This window comes from Galendromus occidentalis, unplaced genomic scaffold (assembly GCF_000255335.2).
Source record: "Galendromus occidentalis unplaced genomic scaffold, Mocc_1.1 scf7180000077086, whole genome shotgun sequence".
Taxonomy (NCBI): Eukaryota; Metazoa; Arthropoda; class Arachnida; order Mesostigmata; family Phytoseiidae; genus Galendromus; species Galendromus occidentalis.
This window is the reverse complement of record NW_003805074.1, coordinates 614,214-636,415: the sequence shown is the minus strand read 5'-3', so window position 1 is coordinate 636,415 and position 22,202 is coordinate 614,214. Positions and strand designations below refer to the sequence as shown.

The 22,202-nt window shown below is 52.6% G+C and overlaps 1 protein-coding gene across 1 annotated transcript in view; it reads right to left on the bottom strand.

Moving 5' to 3' along the window:
- The window catches only part of LOC100899494 (A disintegrin and metalloproteinase with thrombospondin motifs 7), a 71,164-nt gene that overhangs the window by 29,528 nt on the left and 19,434 nt on the right, over nucleotides 1–22,202 (bottom strand). Inside the window, exons 2-3 of the mRNA XM_029110746.1 lie at nucleotides 5,111–5,529; nucleotides 1,479–1,641 (exon numbers count right to left, since the gene is read on the bottom strand). Of these exons, the coding sequence (XP_028966579.1) occupies nucleotides 1,479–1,626 (148 nt within the window). The 5' untranslated portion in view covers nucleotides 1,627–1,641; nucleotides 5,111–5,529. The remainder of the gene's footprint in view (nucleotides 1–1,478; nucleotides 1,642–5,110; nucleotides 5,530–22,202) is intronic.

Below are 22,202 nucleotides of genomic sequence, written 5' to 3'. Positions count from 1 at the left end.
TATCGAACGAAGAATGGAACTGACTGAGGGCAGAATCGATTGAAGGCAATCGGGGATGAACAGTTTATGGAGGATCTCTCGAGAATATTCGTGCCTCCATCCCACGACAAGGGACCGGAAGCGTGAACGGGAACGGGACATCCTACTCGCGTAAGTTTCCGTTTTGTTTCCGGCGACATTTTTTCGCGCGCGGTCCAGGCCGAGGGGCGAACATACGGTTTGGTTCAGGCAGAGGCGGCGGCAGAGGCATTCTCGATAATTATTTTGAAACTTCGAGGCCTCGAGACGCCCGATCCGCAATCGCCAGAGGAGACGGGGAATACACAGAGCGCTGTCATAAGAGACAAGACCGACAAAGGGACATTGGACGGCAGAGGCGGGTGACGAAACGCTTTTGAAAGAAAGAAAGAGCTCACGAGCGGCGACGGCTGCCCGTGAAGACGTCAGAGTTGCTGAAACCGTCTCCGAGCCAAGGCAGCCCTGAACGTCGCTAAAAGCCGTTCCGAATCGGGAACGTAGCGGCGTGAACGCGGAGCTGTGTGACGTCGGGCTGGGAGCTGGGGAATAGATTGCGGACTCGTTCTCAACGGAGCGGAACAACAAGCGTCTTCTCCATTCGTTACGTACGTCGCTTCTTGTCCGCTCGGAAATCCATCGGCTCCGAAAGGGCCGGGAAAAAGCGGAGGTCCAATCCAGATTCAAAGGTCACCGAGCTGCGGGTGAATATCTTGGCCTCAGTCATACGAGTCCTCGCATGCTCCTAAAACCGGCCACGAGGAGGGTCCTATCATCTGATGCCGAAGTCCGTGACGAGTCACCATCTTCTTCCGACGGATCCCCGCCAACTCCCGTTCTTAGTTCCGATATCCAGAGATCGATGTTCGTACTTGCTTGTCTCCGTGTTTCCTCCACCATCAGAACCAGTACCGATCGCGGATGTAAGTGCGTGGATCCCGAATCTTCCTCCGGCACCGAGAGTTTCTCGCTAACGCTCCCCACCTCCGTTCGTGCCGTTCCGAGCGGTTCGGGTGGCGAAAATCATTATCGTGGTTTCGTTCGCGTAGATACGTTTGACCACAATTAAGCCTCATGATTCGAGTCGGCTTGTTCTTGGTAAATTATTAATAAGGACCGATATGCTAATTGAAAGTCACGTATGGTTGACGATTGGGAGCTCCCTCTCCCAATGTCCGCCAGTCGACCCATCAATTACCCAATCATCTAGCAATAAGCTGAAACGCGCTCTATCGTTGTCGCTAGCGAGTTCGTAAATCATTACCACATCCATTAGCAGATGACCTTACGGGCTAACTCTCACGACGAGATGGAGATTTGAGGGAAAATTAGGGGTTGCACGAGAACCCGAGGCAAGGTTAGAGAAAACGCGAGAGTAGGTGCCGCGAGCTCGCCCTGGTCGGCCCACAACTTGTTACAGGCGTTAGCGGAATGTGAGCAAAAAAGAAGGCCTGTGTACAAACCTTTATGAAAGTTGTCATGTACAAGAGACGTGCGCGCTGCTGGTCCCTCCGATGATTTGATTGCTCTGCGATAGATGAGATGAGGGTGGGGCTCGCTCGAGTTAGTATAGCCTTTCAATGGCTCTATGAGGTAGTCTGTGTTCTCCATTTGAATTAAGCCCGTCTGAAAAAAGGTCACATCGACATGATTAATCACCGGCCGCCATTCACGCCACCCGACAGCATCTGATCCCAGGGTTACGGAACTTTACTGCTAGGCTCCACACGGCTGCGTGCGGAGACAGTAGCTCAGGTCACAAAGAGCGGGACTCGAGCCGCTGTTATTCCCGAGCCCGCGTCGATTCTCTTGATTGCTGTGCTTGAGGGGAATACAGCGACTTGGGCGGATTATGAACAGGCTTGTCTGCGAGTGGAATTCCATTAGGAACGGTGACGGACGCTTCACCTGTCCTCTCTCCGCTCCACCGCTCCGGTCTCTACTCAGGTAGAGTAGAGACTGTCTGGCGCCTTAAGTAGCGCCGACGTAGGTTTCACGGCTCATTAGGACAGTTGTGTGGTAAGCTGAGATTCTGTGCCGTGCATGACTTGAAACAGCTTTCAGTCAGCTCGACGTTCTTCGGTTGAATTGCCGGTTCACTGTTCGATCGTACACTTGACAGATTGGGTTTGTGTCGAGCAGGTTCTTAACGTCTCGATTGGGAGAGACCCGATGCATGGGCGATGCTCGATGTGACTTCGGATCGGGTCAGCGGTGCTCAGAGTCGCGAGTTGTAGACCGGTGATGGAGAGCGACAAATGAATGCGGCCGGGAGTTACGACTACAATAGCCGCGACAATGATGAGAGCACTGCGCGGGGGTGGAGCGGTACAGAAGAATGTCTCCTAATTGTTGTTGGTCTTTGTCCTCCGGGAGCCAGCCGGGCGGTGCCTGTCTTCCCGACCGGGCCTCGAGAACCTCCAAGCTTCCGAACCCCACCCGAGGAGGTCTCGTAAGCGATCATATAGGACGTAGCTCGCCTAGAAAATTACTGAGGCGACCTGGTGACTTGACGAGGTTCTCGTTCCTGACCATCAATTTAGGAGGATGGGAAAATTCTCCTCCTCGAGTTTTAAACTCCTTGAACTCGTTAATGCGATCGTGGTACCTGTCACTCCCGGAGAGCGGTTCGTTGAGCAATCGACGACTTGACGATCACTTTCCGGTGCGTAATCAGAGCATAGATTACAGCGTTTCCTCCGATGGCCGGAGAAAAGGCAATTCTCTTTGAAGATCGCGAGATGCCCCGTCAGAGCCGGTGGAGGTATTCAGAAGGGAGGGGGGAGGGGAGAGAAAGGGGGGGATTAGCGGGGCGGGGGGAAGCAGAAGCAGGACGAAGGGAGGATGAAGACTGAAGGAAATCAAAGATGGCGCGAGTTGGGGAAGCTGCTACTCCCCGAACTTTTGAGCGAGGTTTCATGCGTTTCTGACGCAATCCGGTGATATTCCTTGGGAAATTCTCTCGTGTGACCGTGCTCGCTAGCGTTAGCCTCGACGTTGCCCGAGGAAAGATGGGAGAAGGAACGGAAAATAGGGGAGAGGGAGGAGTTTCTAGGATCGCCTCCAGTCGACGGGGAATCGCTATCAGGTATCTTACGGTCGAATTCTCGGATTTTAAGATGAAAATCCCCGTCTCCCGGAGTGGAGACGAGCAGAGCGTTCTACGATCGACTCCAGCCCCTGCTGGTTTAGCAGGAATCAGTGGAGATAATTTTGTCTATCCTCCGCGGACAGGTGAGGAAGTGCTCGTTTCGCTCGTACTGAGTTCTGCAGCCGTGAGACCTTCGGGGCGACAACGTGAAGATCAAGCTGGCGACAGGAGCCAAGCACTCTGCCCCAAAGCAGACCGCAGAGCTCGTAAACATTCTTCGGTGAGCGCCGCTACGGAATTCTCCATTGAATGTTATTGACTCGAGAGGACGTCGTCGCGCCTCCAACTAATTGAATGGCCACCCTCGTTCGTCGTCTGCCCGACAGCCGCCTGAACCAGTGGATTGAGGGCGATCGGGAGGCGATGGTACGGCCGGCGTTCGAGCGTCAGTACCGAGCAACCGGCGGCGGGCTAGTCAGTCAGTTCTCTCGGGACTTTACTTGTCAACGCGGAGGGATACAATGGACGATATTAGAGGAAAAGAGATTTCATTCCCTCAGGATAAGCTTATTCAGATGGCGACACAAACTCCGCTGGCAGCCTTCTCGACCAAGTCTTACTCGTCCGCCGGGACTTCGAACGAACGGACGGACGAATGAACGAGCCGGCCAGCGGGCGGGCCGCCGAACGAACGAACAAACGAGCGGTCGAACAAACGGAGAGTCTGCACAACAATAGCGTTCCGCACAAATGCCGACCAGGATGATGGAGTTTCGTCCACATCGCGATGCCAGCGTTGACAGCCAGCATGACGAAACCGCTTGAAGTTTGACCCGGCTGATCAAGATGGCGATTCAATGGATGCTTACCCGCGGACGGTGGATCGAATCTTCTACCTTGAAACCTGAGCACGAATTCCCTCGCATACACGAATCCTCGCGGTCCCTCCGACCGGGGTAGCATTCCGCACGGAGTTTCCCGGTCAATAAGCCGGAATTCCGCACGAGGAAAGCGCAGAGCTGCTGGCCCAGGAAGCCCCTCGGAAAATTCCCTCGCATCGATCCTCGGTCCGGACTTACTTTCCATCCGGGCTCGACTCTGTGAATAGACTGAGTGCCGGCTGACTAAGGAACTGGACGAATGTTCGTCAATGCTGAGCGAATCTGTCCGGGACATCATATGTACATATGTATTCAGAAGGAAGCGGTTTTAGAGAGGACAAGATGGGAGCAAGCGAATCCTCCGAAGGGAGGAAAACCCTGAACGCGCCGTGCATTCGAAAGCAGAGTTGGCTCCGAGGATGATTTTGAATATTTTTGCTCAAAAGCAGCCTTTCCTTCTGGGAACGGGAACCGAGGACGGAAGAGCCCGAGTTATATTAGAAGCGGAACGGAAGTAGAACAGGAGCTGTTCAGAGCATGACGGGGAAACGTAGCTGGGGAGAGGTGCACGCAGATAGCAAGATGGGAGGAATGATTGGAAGGATGGGCTACTCGAAATGAGTATGACGGGATTCGAAAGCGAAACGAAGCGGTGTGAGAAGCAGTGGTACTCAAGGAGGAAGGGAGACCGGGAATCCATCTGGGAGCCCTCCCTAATTGCGGGATACGACTCCAAGTCGCTTACTCAATCCAGACGGCTGTCGGCTGCACATTGATATCTATGAAGGGCAGCACAAAGCAATGACGAATGTTACGCCCCTCTCTGCCAATAAGCTCGCTGTCCGACGTCTGACCGTACGAATCCCCTGAATATCCTAAGGAGGGTGGTTAGTACCACAAATGAGACACTGCGGGCTATTCCCGTGGTGAGCTACCTGTTCTGAAAATACCACTCATGGGACGTCTGCTGCCTAGCTGATTCTAGGTAGGATGCCAACCACCCCCAGGCGAGGTATGGGACGCTATGGAATACTCGTGTCTGTTCTCGCGAGTGACTGTCCCAAAATCGGTAAGCCTCCCCTTCCCCTCTCGCTTAGGTTAACAGCAAGTGAATCGAACTTACGAGACCGTTGCAGGTAGAGATAGTGGCCTGGGCAATTGGATAGCTATCGTTGACTCTTCGTAAAGTTCCTCTGAAATGGCATCGGGTGGCTTTCCCGGTGCCAACTCGGACATGTTTGACACCGCCTTCCCGATGACGCTCGACGACCAGGCCGTCGGAGATGAATTCTCGATTCGGTTGCAGCGTGATGTGATAATGGGAACCTTCGATTGGCAGCTGATAATGTAGCTGTTCGACATCTTGTTCGAACGCTGAGGCACTTCGGCGGGTGATCCGTCTGCGGAAAGGCGGAGAAACATGATCCGTTCCTTGTTGGTCCTTTGAGCTGTGCTTCACTTCATGAGAGACGAATTCGCCTTCTGTGGTGACTCTGCTCGGATGCACAACTTCAAACCAGTCCAGTCCCGAGATGAATTGCTCTGCGAGGGAAAAACAAATCATTTAGTGAGAATGGCCCCACAAGCAACGTGTCGGGCTTCGGAAGCTCTTCGCCATCGCTATTAGTTCCCTCATGAATTCTTTCCTTCCCGCCGAATCACTCATTTAGGAGTGTAGGAGCAGTCCCCTCCATTTATGCGTCTTATGAAATCCTGACTACCTTCTTCGCCTCCGAAGCGTCTCTGGGAAGTCTTCCCGCCGTCTTCTCGAGCGGGTGGACAAAACTCTTTCCATCTAACACCGTCTCGGATTCACCAGCGGAAGCGTGGTCTGTGTTCACTCTTCTCACGGAGCAGTAAAGCTCGGCCGGCACAACGAAAGGCAAGCGAGGCAAACGGGCAGCACAATACCGCCGAGAAAGACTGTTCGCTGCCTGTCCCCATTGTTGTGGTTTGGATTTTATATGAAGAACTTATAAATCTCCCCACTTGACGCAAACGAGTCAAGGGAAGCTGCACTGGACTGCAGGAACCTCACCGACATACTGTCCACTCGAATTTATTAAAGAAGGATTTATCCATAGTGATCTGGAATTTATTTCATTCCCGCATCCCCCTCCCTTGTCTACATACGCAGACCGCCCGATGATCCCGTGCATGGTGTCGCATCCCGACGTTTCATTGACCTCCATTCTGCTCTGAGGTCAGAGAGAGAGGGAAATATTACTTTCATGGTGGTGGAAAATAACCTGTCCTGCCTCGGTGGGATGCTCCTGCCGGTGATGGTGGAGGTTATTGGAGGGACTCGATTGCAGGAGATCTCAATGAAAGATCCACTCGGGAAAGGACAGCCCACGAGCCGAGGCTACCGAAAGGAACGCAGCCCAACGATTATCTCGCGAGCAAGGTTAAAAACGGCTCAAAAGTAGATCAAGTCTAGAGCAAGAGAACTTAGCAGGTCTTGTTATCCACCCGCGGGTCCGGGCTCCGGATCTGCGGCGCCTCGTCTCTCTTGCTCGTCGCTGAAATAGATGAATGAACGCCCACTCGTCTATCGACCCGATTCGGGCTTGTTCCATTCGTTTCTTTTCCGAATTGACATTGGAGCTCTAATTATTTTCGGAGACATTCGCCAATCGAATCGATAAATAAATAATTGAATCGACCCGGTTCGGCGAGGGAATCGTTTCGCTTCCCCCTCGACGTCTAGCAAATTCGATTGGTCACAGTTTTCGGGCCGGAAGCCGCGTTTCGCGGAAAAAAAGTCGGGCTTGCAATCGAAAACTATGTACAACATTCGTGTCTGTAGATTACGGCCGACTTCCTGATGAGCTCGGTGAACGACGTGCGAAACGATCCTCGGAACGCTTGCGAAACCCAAGCCGACGTCGGATCGAAAGAGGGATCTGAGACAAGATCCGAGCGGCACGAGTAGCGTATTGAGTTTCCAGCAGCGAGTGATTCCGAAACAAGCGCCGATCATTCCGTTCTGCTACATTTGCTTCTCCGTGCTGGTTGTTACGCGGAAGCAGCCTGAAGTCAGGCTTGGAATATTTATTTTCTGAAGAGCGGGTTCCCTGCCGATATTTCGTCTCGACTCACAACGACGTTCGCCCCCTGTACCCCTCCTCAGACAATTGCGATTCTGAATCTCGAATCTCCAACCACAGATCCCGATGAGAGGCAATCACGACTGTCAACTCTGGTGACATTTTCTCCGACTCGCATTGAGACTCGACAAAAATATATCGACTCTTCGAGCTCGCGAGCTCAGGACCCCGGAGAGGGTCGAGATGCTTCACATACGTCGAGGTCGACGCTTGAGGTATTTGCCATCGGGCTGACTCCGCAAACCCGGTTTTATTCGATTGTTTATTCATCTGAATCACTTTTGCTCTTGAGAAGCAATTGTTTCCGGGGGCATTCTCCGCAAATATTGGAGCCCACGCGACTCCGAGCATCACAACCACGGAGATCCAATCCTGCTCCATTATTTCCCGGCGATATGTCAGACACGACAGCAACGGCCATCGGAAGTTGGCGAGCTCTCTCTCGGTCATCGAACGCGGCGAGATTTTATTTGGTAGAGATGTATCAGTTCGAAAAGTGCATTTGTAGCAAGGCGCGGGCGTCTCCCTTGTTTTGAAGACATCGGTTAGCGACTCTGTTCTCGTCCTCGACGAGCTGACGCCGACGGCGGCGAAGGTTGCCGCGCAATTGTTTGTTGTTCGGTGAAAATCACAGTGAGCGTTTCACGACGCTGACACAAGGAGTGATTTTTTCCCGTCTCCGTCGCAATACCGCGCGAGATTCCGCCGATGAGGTTTCGCAACGGTGATTCTGATCGTTGCTCCTCAGAGTCCGAGACTCGATTTCGGGCACTCCGCTACTCCGCTCCCGCTCGGGCTTTTGGGGGAGCCTGAACGCCTCTGAGGCCACCTCGCGGCTCCAAAGAAGAGATGGACTCGATTTAGAGCGATTCTCGCTCGATCTATTGAACAGCTGCTCGGGTTGACGTCGTCTTCTCTTGTAAGCGAGATCATATACGCGCTTGGAGATATACGGTCGTGATATGTTGATAAGATACAATACATAAGCGATGGCGCTGCATATCGTCCTCTCCAAGAGGACCACGGAGGGGAGCTCGTAGGGCGACATAAAAATAATCTATCCCAGTGAGATAATGTTTTTTCCCCGCCATGTCTCCCTGATACTTCAACGTCAACGGCTCTCTCGCACTCCCTCTTCTCTTATCGCGTTAGGCTTCAGCCCCCGGATTCATTTATCCCACCGGCTTCTGCGCTACCTGTTCCATCTGGGCAACGTCGCCCGCTGGGGCACAAAAGTCATCCTTTCCGTCACCGTGATCCCTCGATTCCCGGAGGGCTCCCGTTCGGAGTTTCCGGCAATCAAGATTGCCTATATAAATTATTCATACATTATTCTTATTCATAAAAGGACGAGCCCGGCGGAAAATGATCATTTTGATGCATAAACCATCCTGTTTTGAGTGTCCACGATCATCGCGAATGAATACTTTTGTAAGTGAGCCCAGTAGACAGTCTCTGGAATTCCCACACCCGCGGTTGGCGCCGTCGACCAGATGAAAGGCTATGAGGCGGCGAGAACGAGCGGAACAGGCAGGGAGAGCGGACAGGAAATAAGTTTGTGAGCTTGGTCACGAGACAAAAATGTCCGCTATTCCAAAAAGGTTCCGTTTCAACCTCCCCGGTGCACCGAGACGGTAGCACCCGAATCAGTCGCTGCTAACGAGGAAGCGATGTAGCATCAACATTCTAGAATGTGTGCCTGACTTGGGGCTGACTCGAGACTGACTGACCGACTGACTGGCACCAGACTCCAACCGAAATAAGAATCGACGCACGCATCCCACCCAGCTCGAATACACAAACGCATCATCGAGCGTAATACAAGGAACGAGTCGCTGTCGACATACATAAGTCGTTCCCGTCGAAAACTCTGGATTTCCGTCGATATCGGCTTTGGAAGAGGCCCTGAAAAATTGAAAATCTGGGCGCTTCGCTGGAGTTTACGCTGGCAGCTCCCGATGCGGAACAGCTGAACTTCAAATATTCTCAAGGTGGACCTATCAAATTACCAGATACCCGAGGAGGCTCGCGTGATACCGAATCTCTCGGGAAAAAAAAACACGATAGACCGCCGTTCCTCAGAAATTCCACGGCCTCATGCGGCGAGGATTGTGAATTTCGCCCTACAATTTCCAAAATCTAGGAAACCACATCTGATAATCAATGTATCGTCAGAAATCTGGAAATATCGCACGCAGTTGTGACGACCGCTCAATTCTAGAGGCTGCAAAAGGAGCTCCGCCAGAAGAAGTCCGAAGGGCTCAAAAGAATAAACGAGAACTCTCATGAAGTCATGCCCTCCGAGTCTGTGCGAGTGTATCGCGGGAAAAGGGAGACGTCCGCTCGAGCTTGAGGGCAGTCTCCTTCTTTGACGCGCTGTGACGAGCTGATTTCAAAGCGTTCTGGGAAGCAATTATCACAGCTGACCGGCTGTCCATTGTTGTGCAAATAGATAGCCCGCTTACTGTCTAGAACGTCCCCATGACGGCTCGAGAGTCAGCATGGGGCGAGCCCACCAATCAACAGATTGTGTCCCTCGAGGCAAGTTCGATGGCCATGCTGTAAATTGATATGTGTTTTCCAGAGATTGTCGCCCGTCGCCATCGGCTAAGACGGACGGCCCTCCATGAGCTTTGGAACTAACAATAAGTTCCGGCTGTCGGTTGAGTACGGACTCTCGGGCGGAGTATCAAGCAGTTCCGCATCCGGCTCATGGAATTCATTCTGCGCAGGATCTGGGATGTTCTCTTGCCATCGGAGGTCGACCTTCCTCCCTGGAGAACTGTTTGAAGTCGTCGATCGCTCAATTATGATTATATGTTCGAGATTGAAATTTGTTCCTCTCTTGAGCAAAGCGCTGAGTTTTCCAACGCCAGGCTTCGCAGAGTAAATGGATCTTTAGCCCCAAACAGATTTCCGATTCGTCACTGTCGAGCCCCGGATTTCCGTGCTCGACCGGAGACATGATCCGGCTCGCTGTGGCATCCCTTAGATAATATAGAACACCGAATGTTCAGTTGAATTGGTGATTCGGTGATCGCTCCGTCGATGCAAGACAGGAATATTATTTGAAGATCTGTCGGAAAAAAATCGGAACTTGCCCAGCGGGATTCAAGTCGAGGGATGCTGCGGGCAGTAACTCCCGGGGATTAGTTTATTGATTCGTTAATTGATAGCTCCATGGATCGCGAACTCGATCGATCGGTTTCTCGATTCATCGCACGTCGTCCCGGGGAGAAGGATCCAAATATCGACTTGGGCGTCTGACGTGTCTGCTGGCCTCTCAAGTCTAGCGGATCCTCCTCTCTGGAGAGAACGTTCCCTCACTACATCATTTTTAGTTCATTTAGTCAGGCGGTATATTTATTCAGCCAAGAACGCGTGGAATCGAGGACCCGGAGGACTCATAGCCAAATGGATTGCGGATCAGAGACAGCGGGTAATTTGTAAAAACTTTAGGAAGAGCAGGAAGCTCCTCACGTCTGCGAGTTCAATTCTGCTATACGAGCAGCGTGGAGCCTCTAACCAGCTGAAAACGAAAGACAACGGATACAACCGCATTCAGGCCTATTAGGTTATTGATCGGGCGTTGCTATCCGCAGACCTGCAGATCGGAGCTCGGAGAGACGCCTCGATTGCCCCATCAAACCCATTCCCGGTAAACGGAAGAGGAAAAATGCATAGTTCTTCGACACGGTACTTTTCCGACACATTTAGATAAATTCATTGACCGAGCGAAGAAATCTTCGCGCGGAAGCCACTGAATTAATAAAAGCGGTGGGAAGACCCGATTCATTTGCGAAGGATCCATGCGCCAGCGGCGACATCGCATCGCCGTCTCGACCCTCGGGGCTCCTCGGGTTTATTGTGAAAGGTGACACCATGGACAACACGGCTATCAGCCAAAAAGCCCGAGCGGACAGAGCACAAAGATGAGCGAAAACAATAAGCGAGAATGCCACTGCGGAGCGGAACCGCCGAACAAAATGAAAAACTACGCATCGATCAGAAATATCGAGCTATCCGATCGGTAACGTGCTGAGGTTGGATGCCTCCGGAGGATCGGAGCCCATCGAGCGATTCGACACTAGACGTCTCTCGCGTGAGGGAGAGCGCTCACGGGTTCTGAAGATCCCCTCCATAAGAACAAACACTCTGGTAAAATGGGCGGCCGGCCTTAAGTCCTACTTGTCAAGATGTCTCCTCTGCGGGAATGTTCTCCTGTTCTTCCCCCTTTCTCCGGATGGACGAGCGTGCAAGCAAACCAGCTCGCGGAGCGACGAATGCGCGAACAAGAGAGCGGAGGCTCCCACAGAGAAAAACTCCCGAGGTCGACCGGGTGTTCGCCGATCCCTCTCTGTGCGCGGCACGGGAATACTCGACCCCCAGGCATCTCTCATACCACTTGCATACCCTGAGCGAGGTCGCTGAGACCTGAGTCGGCATTGCTCGCGGCGCGGGACTTTTTGCAGGTTCGGCCGGCTGCAACATGACGCTGCGTTCGTGAGCGACTTGGTTCTCGCACTCGGTCGGAAAGATGGACAGTGACAGACGTTTTCCTTCTGGAATCCCCGGGATCTCCCTCCGCTGCCGTTCCCCACTCTAATTCTATTCCTGAAACGTTGAGCCAATTTGGATTCGCGGTCGGATCGCTTCGAAAGGCCCTCGACAGATGACCCGCTCGGCACGCTGGCCGCCGTCCGTGGAAATGTCGCTTTTGTAAACGCAGAGATACGAAGCATCCGTGAAGCCGGACCAATTTCACCGTTCACTGAGCATTCTCCATCCATTCAACCACTCGGAGCTAAGACACAAGACAGCGACGCCCGATCCCCTGCAGCGAGACCGGCTAGCCAGTCGCTCGTTCGTTCGCTTGGCCGGTCGAACGTAAAGCCGGTCGGTCGGTCGCGCGGTTGCTTGCTTGGCTTGCCGTTCGGTCGGTCAACCAGTTAGCTACTTGGTCAGCTACTCGAGCAAGCGGGTTAAGGGACACCGTGCTGGAGATCAAATCGGAGGCGTGCTCGGACGGCTCTCGCGATAAGCGAGGCTCTATGGGTCGTTTCGGAAAAAAATTACTCATCAATTTGTAGTCTTGACACTCGCGCTAGTCTTCGGACTGAGAAGAAGATTGCCAAGGAGCACAAAAAATACGTCTGCCCGAAAACCTGCTCCAACGAGATCGGAGAAAGAAAGAGTCAGAAAATAGCGCGGCGGAGAGAGGGAGAGGACAACCGAACGGACGGATGATAAAATTGCATTAAGGTTTCTCAGTGTTCGCGGCGCGGGCGCCCGTCCGATCCGACGACACGAGGACAAAGAACAAGACCGCCTCGGTGGAAAAAAAACTGCCACGCGATGATGGTCTTAATCTCCGCTCATTCAAAATTCGCCCGGAAGAATATGCATCTGAGCGATGGTCCAGGAATTATTCTCCGTTATGAGTTTTTCCCGCCAAGGTCGTCGAGGTTATTTCGTCGATGTGTTCACCGCTGACGGTGTCTTGTGTCGGGAGCATATCGCGAACCTCGTTCGATCTGAAGCGACAGGAGAGAGACAAGATGAAGGCGAAATAGAACTCGCTCCGAAACTGACGGCTCGGCTGAAGGCACTGCCTCACTCAGTCAGTGTTCTCCGTCGAGGCTTTCTCTCGCACGGCAGATTTCCCAGCTTTGAGGCAAACTTGCAAACTGTTGTTCCTGCGCGAAGCCTGTCACCTCGATACGTGCGCGGATTTTCTAGGAGCGCACTGCGGCTCGTCTTCTCGGCCGTTCTAGGACCGCTGAACACGAGAAGCGAACTCCCGGTCGCGTCCGGGAAAAAGATGCCATCGAAGATAGTCGCTTGATTCGGTCGACGAAGGCGTGCCTTTCGGCAAAATCAACTCTATGTCGGGAACCTCTCCCGGACGACGACGACGGACTGCCGCCGCGCCATTGGAAACCTTCGGAGATTTTGAATAACGTTCATTGATTCGTTCCCTCACTTTCGGAGGGAAATGATTTGTAGGCTCCAGCGGTCGTGTTTAAAAAACGCGTCCTGGGATTTGGGAGCCAGAGCTCATTTTTTTCCCTGACGTTCTCGAAGCTCTTTCGCGCCTCGTGCCGCACTTCTCCCCGTTCGCTCCCGGCAGCGAGTCCGGCTGGCTGATGAATCATTCTCATAATTAGGAAGTGACTAAACAGAACACGATCGAAATTCTGCGTTCGAACGTCATGAAGCGTGTGTCCCGGATCGGGCGTGCGGCGGGAAGTCAGGTGCGGATGGGAATTTTCTTTGAGCGAATACACATCATTCCATTCAGGACGTGATCTCCATTTTAGTGCGCGGGTCTTTCTTCTAGCCTCAGGGATTCACGGCGCATCAACAAAGAGAAGGCGATTGTGGAATTCAGGAGGAGGGGCGAAGAGTCTGTCTCGAATTCTCGCTCGGAGTTCCCGCGAGCCGAATAAATCGAAGTTCTCAGGAAGCTGGTTATGAACGATGTTCTTGACCGTGTACCAAAGAACTGATGTTTTCATTCTCGCTGGAGAGGGAGGGGGGCGATTCGCCCAATCTCTGATTTCCTCTATCAATTCGATCGAGGCAGACTAATTCTTCCACAGTGCGAGAGTGATTCCTTTGAAAGGATCCTCTGTCATCGAGAAGAGTCATTCCATTCTTATCTCATGAAAGGAGCTTCAGATTTGTGGAAGCGAAGTCCTTATCATGCCGGGAAGCGTTCCAATCCCAAGATCCGGCGAGACAAAGGGATCCTCTGGGAAATCCGCACTGCAACAGAGTTTTAAGGGCTCTCGGATGATGCTCGACCTGCATTCAAGACCGCTGGGCCCGACCCGGAGCCCCTCCTTCCCGATGACAGGGACATTGATCTTGGCTCGCTGGTGCAGTTCTCCCGGAAACAAAGATATCTTATTCAGTCAGAAGAATTGCGAGATGCGCGAACAAATGCGACTGGACCCCCCGGATATCACTCTCGAAAGATTTTCCCCGAGAAGTTCAGTGTTTGTGACACCTCGCGCGAGTCGAAACAATGCTGTAAAAAGCAACAACGCGACGTTCACAGGAGTTCCGAGAGAAGGATCCAAGCGGATCGAGTTGGGAGGAGAAACAGCTGCGTTCTGCCCCTTGTAGCATGTAGTATATAGAAAGAGCGATTTGGTTGACTCGCAACGCTTCCAAGCTGCTCAAATGCTCTTCTTTCCTTGTTGTTCGACGTCCGCGTTCGTTCCCTCGCTCCACTTTTTTTTCACACGCATGCGGCGAGTCAAACCGGGCGGCTTCATACTCACATAGCGAGCCGGAGGTCGGAAGTCTGTGTTTCTTTTTGTTTCGTTCTCCTAGTTTCTCTGATCCCGCTATGCGCTTCCATTGCGGCTGCTACCGGGAATGACGTCGAACAGCGACTGCATTCAAAAAAAACAGGAGCGTCAAAGAGTACTTTTCTTGTTTTTCTCTCTCTCTCCCCCCGCCTTTTCCTCCCCATGTGAGTCTACGCTGCGCAGGCTTTCCACACTCGAACGGATTTTTTCCTTCCGGTCGTTGTGCCGCAGCGCCGGAGCTCCTCATACTTTGAGCCTTAGTCCGCGGAAGTAAGCAAGCCGGCTCCTAACCTCATGCCAAGAACAATACCACCGGCGCGCCGTCCGGTATCCCGTCACGAGTGAAGCTTCGTTCCTTCTTAACCCCGCATCCGCGCCGATCAGAGGTCACCGAATCGACTTCAAACAGCAGAAGATCCCTCTTGTTATTCCGAGCAGCCCGTTCCTAGCGCGGAAGACGCCCGTCCCAGTTCTGCTCCACCGGAACCGTCATGCAGGGAACGAAATTTCCCGGATCCGCGCGGGCGAGAAAAAAGCTGCAGCGTCAGAGAAAGAATATTCGCAAATCCTGAGTCGTGGTTTCCAGGGGAGCGTCCCCTCACGGGTCTGGCCCGACCCATTCACGTATCTGCGGGGTCCTTCGTGTGGCGGTCCTAGTTGTCATGACGGCGGCGTTGTTACCGATTGTGCTGGCAGGGGGGGCGGCGGCCGTGGTCGTCGTCGTCGTCACGGAAGAGAAAAATGGGGAAGACGATAGGGGGCGCGACGGGGAGAAGGGTGTCCATGCTCTCGCGGTCGACGCCTGTAATCCAAGCCGGCAGAGCGAGCAGGCCATATTAGATATTCGTCGTCCCTGCCTAAGCTGCTTATCTTGGCCACTACGAGACGATGGACGAGGCCCAGTTGACTGGACAGAGGAGCGTAGAGGAGCCGGTGGCTGATATCCCTCGGCGCAATATGTCGTCGATAGCAGGCCGACTGGCCGGCTTACTCCGTTCCTTCTGTGCACTGCTCTTTGTTTGGCCTTTTCTGCTGAGGCCACCTCATGCCCGAGCCGACCGTATCCGCCCATGTCCCGCAACGACCACCGCCGCGCCGCTCAACAAAGCCAACGGCCTGAGATTATTAAAGCAGGGGACTCCGCGCATGTGGCCGCAGGGTAAAGGACGCGATCCATTGGCGAAAACTCACAAGGGGAGTGCCGAACATGTAACACGCCGATCGGGCTGAAACTTTGGTCATAGAATCCCCACCCCGAGAGAAGTTCAACCCTAGGATATTATCTGCGTATGGCCACTTTAAGGGTGTTTAAAATTTTTTCGAAAATCCGCCCTTAAGCATTGACTCTATGGGAATAATGGAAAACACTATGAACAATGGACGAATATTGGATCTGCCCGAGATATCCGAAGACATAATATGTTTTTGGATCGCCGGATTCAAATTTGGCGCATCTTCATGAGTGGTATCGACTCCCAATTCCTTCGAAACAGCCAAATAATTAGAGCCAAGTTTCTACATGAACGGAATGGAGCAATTTATTCTGACGAATTCAGCATACGTGGTAGTCTACGAAAAAGAACTTCATACATAGATTCTGCTTGCAATGTATGCATTTTATGAACGGAATACAAAAATCTGTTTGTAACTTGCACCAAGTTTGGGAAGTTGGGAAGTTGAACAAGGGACTGATGAAGATCTGGTGTCAGGAAATTCTAAAGGAAGTTCTGGATCGCACCCAAGTGGATCGATGTGTGCTTTATCTCGATTCCTGGGGCGGACAGCGAGATCAGAGCTTGTTCCAACTGGACGACGAAGAAATCTGCCTTAAGACACTACCGCCGGGGTCAACACCGCTGATTCAGCCGCTGGACGTTTACTGCTTCCAAATGTAGAAGAATTTCGCGAAGCGAATGACTCGAGCATGTGGCTTGATCGGATGCCGCATCGACCGCCGCGATGATGTCCTTCGACTCCAATCACTCATCTAGAATCATTTTCAGCACCCTGATTTCCGAAGTATGTGGTTGTACGGCTGGTACAAGTCCGGCTTCGATGTGCCGGAGATACCCTTCCTGAGTATCGCCGAGATGTTGTTCTCGGTCACTGAAGTTTGTTCCGGATGTGTGTGTGATTCATGTCGCGGAATTCCGTTCATAATATGCATACATTGCAAGCAGAATCTATGTGTGAAGTGCTTCTTCGTGGACTACCACGTACACTGAATTCGTCAGAATAAATTGCTCCATTCCTTTATGTAGAAATTTGGCTCTAATTATTTGGCTGTTCCGAAGGAATTGGGAGTCGATACCCCTCATGAAGATGCGGCAAATTTGAATCCGGCGATCCAAAAACATATTATGTCTTCGGATATCTCGGGCAGATCCAATATTCGTCCATTGTTCATAGTATTTTCCATTATTCCCATAGAGTCAATGCTTAAGGGCGGATTTTCGAAAAATTTTTAAACACCCTTAAAGTGGCCATACGCAGATAATATCCTAGGGTTGAACTTCTCTCGGGGTGGGGATTCTATGACCAAAGTTTCAGCCCGATCGGCGTGTTACATGTTCGGCACTCCCCTTGTCAGTCAGATCGCTCCTAAGTGGATCATGAATGATGAAAAGCGTTGCCATTCCGTGCGCGATTGATGATAGATGATAAGCACGATAGAATCGGAGCCAAGAGGGTGTCCGGAGCGAAACTCCCCCCCATCTCATAGAAATCTCAGGCTAGCTAGCTGCCTGCCTTCGACTTCGGAACGTATCGAATCTTTTTTCTTTCGAAAGAACATTCGGACAATATTTATTCAACGGGGTGAAATTCGTAATCGTACTCTTGCCTCCGGATTTCGAATAAGCCAAAGTCTCGCGAGGGTGACGATCCGATACACTCTCACGAAAATACTGTTCAACGATAAAGTACCAGAGGTCCATCGGTGTCGGGTGGTCGTGGTGAGCCGGAGGGCTCGTGGGTCGTGTTCTAGGCAGCGAGTTATATCAGATTGGACGGCGATGCGGTTGACGCCGAAATGTTCGCCGAAAAAAAAAAGAGCCCCAGTCAGACGGGCGAGAATCTTTTCCCGGTTGAATAATCCAGGTTCTGGAACACGGTGAGAAGGATCGACGCGAGAGAAGACAGGGGAACAGAGTGAGAGAGGCACTTTTCTTCGTTGGAAGATTGTACGCACACAGTTTCCGTCTGAGCTGGACGAGCTGGACAACGTCCCGGGAAAGACCATCAGATTATTTTCACAATAAGCTTCGGCGGGTGGGATGAATTTCCCCCTACGGTCGTCCTTTTTAATATGTCTTTCCATCGCTCGGGTGCCCGGTCGCGGACGATCGCCATGAGGGGGGGCGGGGGTGGAAATTTACACATGGCCCGTGGATTGCCCGGAGATGCTACACTGCGCGCGCACTGCCACACTAATCACCTGGTGAAGCCCCTGCGTTCAGAAGAATGACGCTTCTTCTTCCAGAGGCTTTTGAGGGTGTGCTCGCCCTTGTCTACCGTGTCTGCTCGAATGCCCAGCCGTTTATGCGTAAGCTTTTGCTTTGAATGGTTGGATACGGAGTTGAAGCGCTCGCGCACTCGGAACCAGTGCGAAGCTTATCGTCATTATTGTTATGGGTGCCGCATGGTAGCTAGCTGGCCAGGCCGCCGGACAAGCAGTCGACCAGGCCTGTGGGATGACGTTAACGCTCAAGAGTTGGACGACTTGCTGGTTGAGCGATGCTGCAACGACGCCGAAGCACAACGGCCGTTACGCAGTGCGATGGCGCGCATTCCCTATCTTCTACAGCCATCCGTACCGGCTAAAGGGCCCGTCAGAGCGTTGACTGATCGCAGACGTATGCTCACTGTCACAACACGGTGGAGCAGCAGGCAAGCCTATTGTCTTGCCTCGCTAGCGTGGCGGAGAAATGAACTTGTGAGTGGGAAGATATAACGGCCATTAGCGTGAAAGTTTTTGGCACTACATCATACCTATGCATCATTCTGGCGAGGGCGCCGACACCGACTTCTGCTGGAGCCCCGCAAAACTGTCAGGCGAAGGACCGAAAGGGGCTGGAGCGGCGAGGGGAAGCGGTCTTTTCGCCTCGAGATATTTCCAGTCTGAGGAAGCTGTACATTACGTCGTCGACGTTGAAGGAGGAAAACGTGAGAGACAATATTGGGTGATGGGAGGAGTCGAATTGCGGGAAAAATCTTTGACGAGCCCTTTGTTCGACTTTGAAAGAGGAAAATTCTCGACGGGCTGACGGGCAATCAGGCAGTCAATCAGTGGAAACATTTCTGAACTTTTTTTCTCTTCGTTCGAAAACCGCAACGGGGAGAGACGGGGACTGTCTTAAGTCCTGTGTACGTGTTGCTGTCTCGATCCGATCGTCAGGGCAACGTCCCCGTCCGGAGGATACACATAGTCATTGACTCGTTCTCCGTATAACTACGACTGTCGACCACGCCGGCTTCGCATAACTGGCGGGCGCAGGAGGATGGTGGAGTTCCGGTAATTCTGGAGTTTCTTTGCGGGAACGATCCATATAAAAAATCGCCAGTCACCAAGCGAGAGAGGATTCGAGGAGCAAACATCTCCATCGAGTTTCGCTGACGCGACGAGATCTCCCGCATCGACCACAGCTCCCGCAATTTGCGTCGCAGACGAGAGGATTTTCCGCCAGAAGTGACCGGAGGGATTTCTCATAGAGCCCATACTGACTGAAACATAGAGCTGACGAGTCGACTTTCCCGAATATCGATGAAAAACTCCAGAGGAATCGTGTCTAGAAGTCCGAACTGTATGCGACCTTCTTGGAGGTTTCTTGAAATTCGCCTGCCCTCCATCAGGATTGCGAACGATGGATAGTGGAGCGGCTTCGAGCGAAATTAAGTTGCTTGAAAAATGGCCAAGTGATGTCGGATGTCGGATGACTGTGCAGTACAAATACCCGGTCCCGCGTATGAGAAATCTTTTCTTCCTCATGGACCCCAGGCTAATGAGAAACTTCCTCCTCCAAGATTTCAACGGGAAGGCTTGTTCCTCTGTTTGTTCGGTCCTGTAGGTCCTACGCGGTATTTCGAGGGGCATTTGAGAAGCGACATCGACGTTGTCTGTACCGGGACGTCAGCCGCCTTCTACAAGCCGTAAGCTAGAACGATTCCCCTGGTTCCCGTATGTTTTGAGCCGACTTAGGGTGGAGCTGTCGAATAGGATCTCGGAGACGGAATATTCTCCAGAACCGCAGCCTTCACCACCCACAGAGCAATCGCATGGAGTTCCGTACTGGAGTATCTCTGCGATCAATATGAATACTGTGATTTGTCTGCCGGTCCGTGGCGACACAACAAGGTCAAAGCTTCGCAGGAGCTGTTCTATGGCCATGGAATCGGACCCGGCCGGAGTCATATTCTGCTGAAGTGAATAGTTCCCGACCTGCTCTCTGATGAAGTCCTCGGTGAACCGCGTCCCTAGGGAAGCCAAGCTGTCTCGCACAGCCACCTCATCGGTTGGCTGGCTGGTCGGCCGCTCGCCGCTCGGCGAGGACCAACCATACATCAAGCTGAGGCGACGTCGCTGCTGTCTCACGCCATTCCTCGTTTCGAGCTCTTGCTCCGCTTCGGAAACTCGGTGGCTCGCTGCAGCACGGGAATTAGGTTTCGAAGCGTGGCCGCGCGCTTTTGTCACCATCGGAACTCCCGATGGCTCTTTTTGGAACAAAGAGCATGCGGATTCCGCGGAATCGAAATACTGTTCGAGAGGAGGGCCATCGACGGACGGGAATCGCTCTTTAGAGACACTTGCTCCCCTGGTTTTCCGTTATTTGAATCGTAGACGGCTTACTCGGTCGAGTCCGACGTCTTCCGGCAAACCTCTACGTCTTCCTCCGTCGGAGGAAGCTCGGAGCGCAATCGGGAGGCGCTAGACCAGGGAAAAAGCTGATCATTTGATATTGGAAAATAACCAAGATTCATCGCTCGAACGACGACCGGGAGAAGACGGGGGACGACGGCGAGGAACGAACGGCGGAGACTTGAAAAACACGGTAACAAGGGCCTTGGGAGAAGAGAGCCTTGCCTAGCTCGGCGCTGTGTCACATCTTAAATTATTATGTTCTCTAGCAACCGAGAGAATGAGGTAAATTGAGAGATAGCCAGCGAGCAAGCGAGCAGGGAAAAGATAGATAGATGAAGCGAGAGAAGAGTCAGAAATAACGACGCCACCGACAACAGACGACGACGAGAGCGTTGTCTCCGGGAAGATAAGCAGCGGCGAAATCTCCATGGGCACGACATTAGGATCGAGCCCCGCGCGAGATCCCGACGATCTCTGTGACATCTGTCTGGCCGCTCGGGGGCCGATTGCGCAAGAGAAGGGGAATGATTTCGCCCAATCTGAATATACTATGTAATATCGACCGTCTGATATTCAGGACAGAATTTGCTCTCGGCAAGCCGCTCAGATGAATTCCACTCCGGATCACGGATGCTGACTGCTTTTCACTCTCTGTACACAATAAACGACGTCCCGTATCGTTCCTGCGTCACGAGAGATTTCGACGACTCCCATGAACAAGGAGTTCGAGACACGCTCCGGAGCGCGTTGCGTATTGTAGACGAGGCCTCACAACCTACTACTTGAAATCAGATTACGAGCCCGTCGAGCTTTCGCCGGACTCGAATCCGCACCGCCCAGCGACCGGTCGGGAGGGAGTGGAGTGACACGCTTGAACGAATCCAGCATAACGACACGTCAGCGAGAAACGCGAAAATCATTGTGTATTTTTACCCGGTAGTTTTCTGCTTCTGTTCCGAAGAGGGGCGAGAAAGCGACAGACCGAGATGGGAGATTTGGATGCGCAACGCCAACGAAATCCTCGGACAGCTAACGAGTTGCTCGATCCGGTCAGATCGAGCCGCAGCCGCGGGATATTCCTATCGCGCGATTTGTTGAAGGCAATACATATTTCTTGTCGCGATCCTTCTCAGAGTGGGAGAGTCTGAGAGAGGTAAAGGGAAGGAAAGTCCGAAATCTCTCGGCGACCGACGAGGATGTCCGAAAGTTCCTCAATGTCCACGTCAATATCACAGGACACGATGCTTGGGATGACCTTCTCGAGCACCGAAGTTACGAAACCAGTGTTGAAATGTGGTCCACGCCCACTCCGTGACGCTCGTCTTCCGTGAATGGCTCCTGAGGCGACCGAGTCCGCGGATTTCGGCCGGGGCAGTCGCTCCTTTCACGTACGGACGTGCCTCGAGACCATCCACAGATACCAAGGACATGATCCGAACTTCGAGGAGTTGGCCCCGGGTGGATCGTTGCCGACTGCATGAAAAGATTCTGTCATCCGATTCGAAACCAATTTTATTCACGGCCGCCAGATAATAGCTGCCGCTCGCCGTGATCGAATGCCCATATCTACATCTGCATACACATATGAACCCATTCGGTATCACGCGGATTAAAATCGCTCACGATCGAGATTTTACGGGAAGTTCCGATGGTGGCTCCGAGCTCCGACCGGAGACTCTCTCAGGAAGAGGAATGGCAAATAATCTTGGATTCCATCTTCCGGTGCTTCTTTCACCGCGCTCCTGCCCTTTAATGCTGTGTCCAGTGCTCCCGTTTTTTTTCTGCGAAACAGAGCGGCCGGCGAAGATCGGGTGGATAAGGAAGGACGAGGGAAAAACGGATGAGAAAGTGGAGCGGGGCGGCGGTGTTATGGCCGTTCCCCGGTTCATCCCTTCGGAGTACCCAACTCGTTCGCTCGCCCGCCCGCCG